Source organism: Nilaparvata lugens, unplaced genomic scaffold (genome assembly GCF_014356525.2).
Source record: "Nilaparvata lugens isolate BPH unplaced genomic scaffold, ASM1435652v1 scaffold7935, whole genome shotgun sequence".
Taxonomy (NCBI): domain Eukaryota; kingdom Metazoa; phylum Arthropoda; class Insecta; order Hemiptera; family Delphacidae; genus Nilaparvata; species Nilaparvata lugens.
Window position 1 is genome coordinate 1 of NW_024093682.1, and position 12,162 is coordinate 12,162.

At 38.9% G+C, this 12,162-nt stretch overlaps 1 protein-coding gene across 1 annotated transcript; it reads left to right on the forward strand.

Moving 5' to 3' along the window:
* The first annotated feature begins 3,668 nt into the window (after nucleotides 1–3,668).
* LOC120349028 (ATP-dependent RNA helicase DDX1-like) lies at nucleotides 3,669–8,758 on the forward strand. Its single transcript, XM_039418972.1, has 3 exons — nucleotides 3,669–3,873; nucleotides 6,862–7,002; nucleotides 8,511–8,758. Exons 1-3 carry the CDS (start codon nucleotides 3,696–3,698, stop codon nucleotides 8,741–8,743), a joined length of 552 nt encoding a protein of 183 aa, XP_039274906.1. The 5' UTR covers nucleotides 3,669–3,695; the 3' UTR covers nucleotides 8,744–8,758.
* Nucleotides 8,759–12,162: the final 3,404 nt, after the last annotated feature.

The window sequence follows — 12,162 nt, forward strand, 5'->3', positions numbered from 1 at the left end:
GTAAGTAGATATCCAATGGTAGGCCTAAAGGAATTTATGTCGCAACTTTTACTGTTATCCCAGCCGACTACTGTCGATTATTGTCGATTTTTACTGTTTTGACTGGGTAAGAGTGTATAAACTACCAGCGTCATAAAGCTTCATGGAAGAAATAAGGGTCTATCGGCTTGAGATAACAGTAAAAGTTGCGACTAACCGCCCTATACCATGGGATATCTACTTATTCTATTGTTTCTCTATGGTAATACCATAGGAAAGAGATAGCATCAGAAGATATCCCATGCTACCGTTCCAGAGTTAGGTATGAACCTACGAGTTAGGTGTTAACCTACCGTTCCATGCAGTTCCAGAGTTAATCTTTTATTTATTTATTTCATTGACAATCACAAATCATAATTACAATATAATATGATTGGGAGAAGACAACAGGCATAACCCAAAACTGTCTTCTCCCAAATTTTTACAAATAAAAGTTTCTAAAAAGAATGAGGTTATGATTTCACTATTCACTTCAAAAAGTCCAATTTCCACTTCAAAACTAATGACAAAACATCTTAAACTCACGCCGATAATCCTAATAGTTGTTTTTCGTGAAACTATATAATGCTGGTAGTCTCTCAAACTGTGCAGTTCTTACACTCAGCCAGAACAGTAATAATAGACAGTAGTCGACAGTAATCGGCTTCAAATTTGGAACTAAACGACCTATGCCATGGGATATCGTCATAAAATATGCTATATTTTTCTATGATATCACCATAATGATACAGTATCACCACGAAATGATACAGTATCACCACATAATGATACAGTATCACCACACATGATACAGTATCACCACACATGATACAGTATCACCACACATGATACAGTATCAACAAAATATAATATGATACAGTATCATCTCAACTGATACACAATACCAAAATTTGATACAAAATTCCAAACTTTGTATGAATTCTACAAGCCATGGGATATCTTCTTATGCTTTTTATCTTTATCGGATATTCTTCTTATCTCTATGGTAAAAAAACATGATTCGAGGTATCCATGTTTATCTTCCAATCAATGTGAATAATTTGAGGTATTCCAACATGTTTATCTTCTTATGCCGCATCCACACTATCGCCCAATGCGTACATATGACGACGAGCGCCAGAGTGCACAGTTAATATCGATTAGGTCTATAGCAACTGAATTACACAGAAAAAACAGCAGAGCAGACGACAAAACAGGAAGCAGCACGCGTTAGTCGACAAGAGTGTGGATGGGTGGTTTGCCAGCGCTCGCCTTCATTGGCCTTCGCTTGCCATCGCTCCGATTTTTGTCGAGTGAAGGCCAGCCAAGCGATAGCAAATAGAAGCCATTGAACGCGAACCCATCCACATTTTTGTCAACCAACTCGTGATGTTTCCTGTTTTGTCATATGCTCTGCTGTTTTTTCTGTGTAATTCAGTTGCTATAGGCCTAATTGTTATTAATTGAAATTGCGTTACTTTTTTATTGGTTTTTATAATTTTTATTGTGTTCCTTTTAGTAAATATTCTCAGTTTCTATCATGGATATGTCGAACGACAAAGTATTGAGTTTTCTGGAACAGTATCAGGGCTACCCTACAATTTGTGACCCTAAGGTGGGCCGTCCAGTACTAGCATCGGCCGAAAACTACCGAACGATCCCGCAACAAAGAAAGGAATAGATGCTCGTCCATTGCAACAGGTGTTACGTCCGTCTCCGACCGATCAATTTTTCGATCCGAATTGAATGGGATTTTCCGGCTCTATCCGGCCGACTAACTAGTCGAGCTGAGACCAGAAAGTATTCCTAACCTAAAATTGTTTCATAGTCTTGTTCGTTTTTTGAAATTGTTCTGTTTTATAAAACTATGGACAATGAAAAGTTGATAAATTTGGTTCAAGAGCATGTTTCATTGTGGGATATGCGAGACAAAATATATCATCGTCGTGATGTTCAAAAGAATCTGTGAACAAAGATTGCTTAATAATAAATAACTTATTTAGTAGATATTTGTTGAAGGTAAGATTATTGTAATGAATAACTAATTTAGTGGATATTTGTTTATTCAATTTTCAAAATCTTAATATAATGAAAAATATTGGTGGCTATGATAGTAGTTAATTCAATAATTGGCAACTAGACTGACGTAAACGGTTCCAATGGACGACCATATTCGGCCGAATTAACGGCCGGCAGACTCGTCCGATCCAACGGCCGAACGGATCCGTTGAATACTGTTACAGTGGACGGTTACCCTTGGCCTTTGCTTGCTATCGCTCCGATTTTTGTCGAGCGAAGGCCAGCCAAGCGAAAGCAAATGGAAACCAGTGAAGGCGAACGCTGGCAAACCACCCATCTACACTCTTGATGTTTCCTGTTTTGTCGTCTGCTCTGCTGTGTTTTCTGTTTTATTCAGTTGCTATAGGCCCAATTGCTATTAATTGAAATTGCGCTACTCTTTTATTGTTTTCTATAGATTCTATATTTTGTTCCTTTTAGCTAATATTTTCAGTTTCTATCATGGATATTTCGAACGACAAAGTATTGAGTTTTCTTGAACTGTATCAGGGTTACTCTACAATTTGTGACCCTAATCACGACCGCTGGCCTTGATGGGACACTGGTCACATTGCAGTGTGGATGGCAAGACCAACGCGGCCAAGCTTACCAGGCGACTGGGCCAATGTGTGGACTAGACATTATTTATTGAAGTTTTTTCAGTTATAGTTTGACACCTTGTGGGACCGGACTCCCCAAACTAGGCATTATGAATGTGAATAATTTATACTGTCATCATCGTGTCTGAACTGATTAACTTGAAATTCTGCATAAAGATTCTTAATTTACCGAGGCTGTTTGTAGTCCTATTTTCATTTATGTTTAACAATGTAATTATAATTCAATAAAATTCATTCATTCTATGATAAAAGTTTGCTTAAGACAAAAGCCCAATAAAATCGTTCATCTATTGTGAATTTTCACAGTTTTTTACTACGACTCTATCAATGAAACTAAAATCATTCTATTTGTGCTTTAAACAAACCCTTGAGGAGCACGGACACAGAATACATACAGAAAAGTAACTTTCTATCCAACCAATGCATTTTACATGGCACCAAGACCAACTTGAGTACATGAAGACTGCGTGTTTAGTTTAGTATTGTTTAATTTTCGTCATATAACACTACAGAATCAAGCAAAGCTTGGTAGTATATGACACGTCAAAAGATGACTGCTTCATCTTTGTAGAAATTAAATTTACTGCTAATTTCAAAACTCATTCAAATCGAAGCATTGCTACTTTTGTTCTCATATTTTAAAACATATCATGAAATCACTGGAAATGAATCAATTGAAATCATATAATTATCTACTAATCTTAATTTGTGATTTTGTAATGTATAATGATGATTGATTCAGTGATTGGAAAAACTTTTATAAATTCTGATACAAGCTACTTTTTTACAAGGTGACAAAGTTGAACAGCTGATGTTAAGACCGACAGACCGAAGAAATGCTAAATCATTGCGGCATTGGCTAGATTGGCTTTCTTTCAAGATGGACACGATTCTGACCGAGTTACCATTCTGTATGAATTCTGTGGCAAGGGTTACCTAGTCAGTAATAAAAAAGTATGTATCTGTTGATTTCAGGTGAAGAAACTGGCCAACACCCTGATGCACTTCCCGACATGGGTGGACCTGAAGGGTGAGGACGCTGTTCCGGAGACAGTACACCATGTGGTGGTGCCTGTCGACCCACAGGCGGACCAGGCCTGGAAGAACTACCGCAAACACGTTCAGACCGACGGCGTCCATGCAAGGGATAATTGCAGTCCTAGCGCCAATTCAGCTGGTCAGTCAACGTCCCTACTTACTTACTGCCATGGCCATACATATTGGGCCATATGAATAAAGTTGAGCATTTGCTATACTTCCAAAATATGGAGCATTTGCTTCATTTTCTATGAATAAACGTGAGCAAAACCTTTTGCTCATGATGCTCATCAAAAAAATAGTTTGAGCATTTGCTCAAAAGTAAAAGCTTATACTCAAAATTTTATGAATAAACTAGAGCATTTGCTTCAAAAAAGGTAAGTCTAGTCTAGAGCAGCTTATCACCTTTTGCTCATAGTACAATGGCTCAACTAATTCGTATGAGGAAGAGGAAACTATACCAGATACGATCACAACCAATAGTTGAGAACTATAAAACTCATAAAACTTATAGAACTCATAGAACTATAAAACTTATGATATATATCACCATTATCCTACAAAAGAATAAATACAAAAGATAACTACCTGATATAAAGATAGCCATCACAAAATAGGAAATAGGCATTTAAGAAGATGAGAGTGTAGACGATTATAAGAAGGCTATTGATATTATAAGAATAATGCAGAAGATGATTATAGAAATGACATTCTTTCATGCTATTTTTTCAAAATAAACTCTAAACTCAACTAACCTAAAACTCTATTCATAGATAGAAAACAGAGCAGACGACGCAAACACAAGCGGTGCCCCCTACTTGCATATTTAGCGCTTCCGTGAGCTATAAAAACAAAGTAAGGCTACAAAAGCGAATCAGCTGATGAAAAATCTTTAAAATACGTGAGCATTTGCTCCAGAGTTCAGGAGCATAAGGTAAGAGTATAAGGTAAAGCTTATTCATATAAAAATGAGCAAATGCTTTTGCTTCTACGTTTTGATCATGAGCAAAACCTTATGCTCCATGCTCTTGCTCATGAGCATTTGCTATGGTTTTATTCTTATGGGCCATTATCTAAGTAGATATTTAGCTGCACCAACAAAACCCCTCCATCTCTCTCAATTCTCCGCGTCCTCCTCGGTTGCACCAATTCTCTCCATATCGGCCTTCACTTGACTCCACCATTTCCGTCGTTGTTATCCTCTCGGTCGTCTGGATTTCAGTTACCATCCTATCGACAACTATTCCTATTATGCCTCATCTACAGTCCGGGTCCTGTAGCTTTGCCTATCGGCGGAGGGCCTTTAAACTACAATACTACCCGTTCAAAAACATGGAACATTCATGAAAATGTATCTTTCCATAAGCAACAGATGCACTTTTGTATCTTCTCAAAAGCAACGTGATGCATACGAAAAGATACACAAGGAGGAGCTTTAATGTATCATTCCATAAGCAACAGATGCTCTTTTGTATCTTCTCAAAAGCTACATGTTGCTTCCGAAAAGATACACAAAGAGTTTTTAATGCATCTCTCAATAAACAGCAGATGTTCTTTTGTAACTTCTCAAAAGCAACGTGTTGCATCCGAAAAGATACACAAGGAGCTTTTTGGAGTTACGTCTGTTTAGCACAACACAGTTTACAGTCCGGGTCCTGTAGCTTTGCCTACCGGCGGAGGGCCACTAGACTACAATACTACCCGTTCAAAAACATAGAATATTATTGAAAATGTATCTTTCCATTAGCAACAGATGCTCTTTTGTATCTTCTCAAAAGCATCATGTTACATCCAAAAAGATACAAATCTTTTTTGGAGAAAAACATCATTTTAGCACAGCACAGCTGACACTCGATCAACATGCTCTTTCCATTGTTGGCGAACGATGCAACTCTCTCATTCATGAAGAATCTCTGTGTTTAGGGAGCTTCCTCCATCTAGGGTCTCTGAAGCCTGATGTTTTTTCAGAGCCGTGAATATTACCCCGCGAACCATACCTTGTCTATATGCCGTTTCAAAGTCACGGAGGTGAAGCTACGGGACGCGTACTTTACCATCCTATCGGCAATCGTATTATGCCGCATCTACATTTTTGCCCAGCCTGCAATGTGACCAGTGCCCAATGTCGGCCAGCGCTGGCAAACCAACCATCCACACACTGGCGCTGGTCGACATTGGCCTTCATGCGGCCAACTTGTGGATGTAGCCTTTAATGTATAGGCTGGCTATGAGGGTTGCCACTAATGACAGGACAAGTGTGTCGAGCTACTACCTCCGTAAACAAAGCCATAGTGCATTCGTGTGACGTCAGCACAGGTAGGGCTCCTACACCAATAAAAACACTAGCTGATATAGATCAGCTGAAATCAAAGAATTTTTATTGGTGTAGGAGCCCTTCCTGTGCTGACGTCACACGAATGCACTACGACTTTGTTCACGGAGGTAGTGATCGAGAATGTGTGAACGGACGTGCGTTTGAACGAAAAAAGGCATTCACGCAAAAGGCTTCCAACGAAAAACAGCTGTTTGGCAGCAGCTTCTAACATAAAATGAACAACTAATAACAATAAATTAATAAAGTACTAGAAAATGATAGATTATAATATTATACAAAAATAATTCAACCTCAAATTGAGCAGCTAAGAAAAAATAAACAACAAATAATCCAAGATACAAAAACCTAACGCCAAAGAAATTTGTTTGAAGTCTTTCACTGATGACGAAATATGTATGACGAGCATGTTTGTACATACATGTTCAACACAATTGTCCTGTCGTTAGTAGCCACCCTAATGAACAAAATTTTGTTAAAAGCTCTGTTGTAGAGTAGAAATTCAGTAGGTCGATAAGATATCGACATTTAACTTGGGTGACTTAATAGTTGCTTTTCAACAAGTCAAGTTACGAGCAATTTATGTTGCACGACAATGGCGATACGGTAGCAATATCACATTGCTTCGGCTTAAAGATTCGAGTTCAGTTAAAATGAAATTTAATATTCATTAGAATACTTTTTTATTATATAACGTAATATCGCCTATTAATTCATGAATCTTCAATATAATTATTCTTATGTTGTATTTATAATTTCATTTATATTGTTCAATCCTATTCGTTTTTTTTTCAGAAATGCTGTCAGAGGCAGTGAAAATGATGAAAGGAGAGTACGCTGTGCATGCAATCAACAAACACAAAATGGACAAAGCAATCATCTTCTGTCGCACCAAATTGGATTGCGACAATCTGGAACGCTATTTCAATCAATTAGGTACGTTTCGGCATAGAGAAAAGATAGCATTGGAAGGTATCCCTTGGTATATGACGTTTATGTTCCAAATTTCACTGTTGACTCAAGCCGATGTTTATGTTTTTCAAGGGACGGATTCAAAGATTCAAAGAATCTCACACGTCAACCGAAGCTTATTGTGTGTCCCAAAGTATGTTAGTTAGGCAAACCAACTCCCGTGTCCTTTACAAGGTCCAGGAGTTTCTTCCCTATACCAACATCCCATTCCTCACCTGGTTGCTTACAGCCAAACAGAGCCCCCCTTCTTCTAGCTCCAAGACTTTCGCAATCCAGTATGATATGCTTAGCAGTCTCTTCAGACTGATTACAAAGCCTACACATCTGGCTTTCATTTCTGAGTCCAATTGTGTGGAGATGTTTCCTGAAGTGGCCATGTCCAGTTATCAGGGCAATCAACTGCTTGACCTGACCTCTACCCAGACTCACCAGCCAGCTGTTGGAGCGAGGGCTTGCGTCTGCCAGCAGCCTTTTGCCAAGTGCTTGATCAGGGTGACCCTGCCATTGCTGGTGATGTAATACTGAAGCCGATAGTCCTAGTAGTTTGTTCTCGTGAAACTATGTGACGCTGGTAGCATAAGAAGATTCACACACTACATGGTTTGTAGAATTCATTCAAGGTTTGGAAGTTTTGTATCAAATTTAGGTGTTGTGTATCAAGTTGAGTATCATATCGTGTTCATTCTGTATCATGACATGTGTGGTGGTACTGTATCATTTTTTGGTGATACTGAATCTTTTTGTGGTGATACTGTATCATTTTGTGGTGATACTGTATCATGTGTGGTGATACTTTATCATTTTGTGTTGATACTGTAACTATCATTTATGGTGATACCAGAGAGAAAAGATAGCATAAGAAGATATCCTTATGGTATAGGTAGTTCATGATCCAAATTTCAAGCCGATTTTTGTTGAATCAAGCCGATTATTGTCTAGCACTCTCTATTATTACGGTTTTGTTGGGTTGAGAATGTAAGAACGGCACAGTATGAGAAACTACCAGCGTCACATAGTTCCACCAAAAACAACTACTAGAACTATCGGCTGCAGTTAACAGTGAACTATGAAACATCAACGCCTTACACATGTACCATGGGATATCTTCTTATGCTATCTTTTCTTCACGGTTTCTGCTACAAAACTTCTATATATGGAAAGAATTGTCTTATACCATGTACAGGATAAGAAATTCATGAATGACGCATCATCACGTCTGAACTACTGAACTGATTAACTTGAAATTTTGCATATAGATTCTTAATTTACCGAGGAGATTTATAGGCCAATTTTAAATCCTCCAAGATTCCACTACGCCAGGTTTCAATTAGACCCTTGCGGAGCATGGGTTACCAATTAGTCACTTATAAAACTTATACTAGCAACTCTACTATATATTCTACCATCTCATTTTTGCAATTTTATAGTTTGTTTTAACCAACATTAATCGATTTTCTCTTTTTTTGTGGTAGGTGGCGGGCCTCAAAACCGTAACAACCCCTACTCGTGTGTCTGCCTGCACGGGGATCGCAAACCTCATGAACGTAAATCCAATCTGGAGAGATTCAAAAGAAGTGAAGTGAAGTTCCTCATCTGCACCGATGTTGCCGCGAGGGGTATCGATATCACTGGATTGCCTTTCAGTAAGTTCAAACTTTCTACCGAATCAAATATTGATTGTGTCAAGTCGACGGGTCGTAATTGACCATCTAATGCCGGATCCACACTCTTGCCGAGTCGCTTGCCAAAGGCCAACAGTGACGGGTCGTAATTTATTGAACATCTAATGCCGGATCCACACTCTTGCCGAGTCGCTTGCCAAAGGCCAACAGTGACGGGTCGTAATTGACCATCTAATGCCGGAACCTCACTCTTGCCGAGTCGCTTGCCAAAGGCCAACATTGACGGGTCGTAATTGACCATCTAATGCCGGATTCACACTCTTGCCGAGTCGCTTGCCAAAGGCCACAGTGACTGGTCGTAATTGACCATCTAATGCCGGATCCACACTCTTGCCGAGTCGCTTGCCAAAGCCAACATTGACGGGTCGTAATTGACCATCTAATGCCGGATTCACACTCTTGCCGAGTCGCTTGCCAAAGGCCAACAGTGACTGGTCGTAATTGACCATCTAATGCCGGATCCACACTCTTGTCGAGTCGCTTGCCAAAGGCCAACAGTGACGGGTCGTGATTGACCATCTAATGCCGGATCCACACTCTTGCCGAGTCGCTTGCCAAAGGCCAACAGTGACGGGTCGTAATTGACCATCTAATGCCGGATCCACACTCTTGCCGAGTCGCTTGCCAAATGACCAACACTGTGTAACTTGTGTAGACAAGTGATGGCGAACGCTGGCATTGTAGACATCAACACTTTGTTTTCTATTTATTATTTATTTATTACATTTAGTTTGGTAAAGCCACACATTTTTGAGCAAGGCTCAAGTGGCATGCAACATGTCAAGTTCAGGATCGGGATCCTAAGAATACGTTGCAGCACTCCTCTATTTTATAGGGACATGCCTCTACCAATGTCCTGGTTATCTTAGATAGAAAGACTTTATAACCCCACACAACCTAATATCCTCTGGAATACAATTATAAAACTTCAATCCTGAGTAATACGGCCCTTTTTCAAGTAGAGAGAGTCTATGAATTGGGAGCTGGAACAAACCCTGCATTTCTACCTCGAGTTCTGTATTCATCATTAATTTGGTCAACATTGAAAATTTCTGAATTTTTGAACACAAAAGAAACTACTTCCAAGAAATAGATAGCTGGAACAGAAAGAGCTGGAGTCTCCTGAGTATAGGTTTACATGAAGAAGAAGGACTCACTCCCTCAAGAACTCTAATCAATGATTGGAAATATTCATGATAGACCTTAGAGCTGTCGTAATATTTGAATTTGCCTTTACAGTTCTCAGAGCGAAGAGAGCATGATACAGTCTTTTTTGGAGCTTTTCCACATGGTATCCCCTTCAAGTTCCCCTGCAGTTCCACCCCCCAAAAATTTTGTTTTTTCAGAAGCAGGATAGTCCCATCCCATTGCCAGTGGATCATTATCATTCCTCTTGCAGAAAACTTCACAACATTGGTTTTATTCATATTCACTTTAATGAATTATCTTTGAACCACCTGTTGATCTGTTGTACAGCAATCTTAGCTTTCTCCATGACTTCCTGATTATTGTCACCTTTAACCAAGATTGTTGTGTCATCAGCATATATATCAATTTACCATCCACATTGTAGGCAAGTCATTGATAAAGATATTAAACAAAGTAGGCCCAAGTATGGATCCCTGAGGCACTCCTCGCCCATTTTGCTGCCATGTAGAAATACCTGAGAGCCCTCACAATCATTCTTTACAGCTTGATATCTCCTCTCAAGGTATCTAAAAATGTCTCTGCACAACCACTAATTCCATAAAACCTCAACTTATCCAAAAGGAGACCGTGGTCAACCATCTCGAACGCCCTGGACAAGCCACAAAAGACTCCCACAGCCCCCTGCGACCCATCCAGAGCACTCAACACTCTCGCGCTCATCGTCATTTGTACGCACTTGGCAAGAGTGTGTACCCGGCATGAATTTAAACAAGGTGTGAGCTCTAAGGGTATAAACACACTGAAGGCGGAGCGGGGCGTGGCGTGGCGTGGCGTGATCAGAGTTCATGATACACACTGGAAGCGTCTGAGCGTCAAGCGTCAAGGGCCTAGAAGAGTACAAGAGTAGACCAGACTGGCACTCGCACTGTGACGCTCGGCTTGTAGACGCTCCAAAAAACAAACCAGCTTGTTCCTATAGTCTGTGTAAAATAAGTTGAGACTTGGCCCTCCATCCGAAGAAACTACAGGGTTGCCAAATCGTGTAAAATTGCAACTTTCTCAAATTTCCAATTCAACGTCAGAGTTGGATGTAGATATCATCCCCGATATCCTAGTAGTGCTAAAAAAAATAGGTTTGAAGGATTAAAAGAAAACCCAACTTTTGAGATAAAATTGGAAACATCGCGAAGATAATTCATCTTTTGAATATCACTTCTCTCAGAATCATGGGGCGTCGTAATGCGTAATAATTCTATATCAAATTACGGGGAGAATGTCTCCTTTCTATGGTGTCTAAATTATTTTTTATCCGAAGTATATTTATTTTAATTATGATTATGTTCGTCAATGTCGAGACATTTCGAGCAGAAAACATGAAATTTTCGACATGCTAGAAACGTTTTTGTTTCACGTGACACTTTCCAGTATTTTCGGCTCATGCATGATCCACGTTGCACTTGCATATATACGCATTCAATGTGATCACACACCTTATGATTTCTCACAGCAACCTCAGTACATCAGCCAATTGACTGGATAAACAAATTTTATAATATCAGCAGGTTGGGTAACATAGCCGTTTCAAAATTAGTTTATTTTGCCTACATTCAATCTCATCTCCAGTATGGTATAAAAATTTGGGGTGCATCTTATTCGAATCACTTCAATAAGATATTCACAATCCAAAAAGCATTATTAAAGGCAATTTTGGGCAAACCTAAACGATTTCCAAGTGACAGTATTTTTATTTAATTGAATGTATTGACGGTTGAGCAGCTGTATATAACGAATTTAATTATTTACATAAATAAACATAGAGAACTTTTCAACCTCCGTATATCGCCTTACAATCTCTGTCCCTCACCATTACCTTTGAACCACACAATGCAGTTCTATCCTTTGTAGAAGACAGTTTGATTATTGTTCAAAAGCTTATAAATGTGATACCTGCTCTTTTTATAACAGATAATTTAATGGAAGACTTCTGAAGAGATAGATTTATGGATTGCTTCTTCACATCCTAGGATAAGTGATTTCTTTTAATATGTAACTAGGATAAGTTCACAATCATCAAGAATGTCTACTTTTTTATTTTATTATCTCGTATTTTCTTACTTTTTTTACTTCCTTCTTGTATTTTTTTCACATTTAGATGTTAATAGGAATCCACCAAGTTTTTATCTTAGAATAAATTTTTTTAGTACACTCGGCCCCTGCGCTCAGGTTTTTAACCTTTTCAGGGACTTTCCGTATTTAATAATAAAACACTTATTGACATGGGCTACTTTCAATT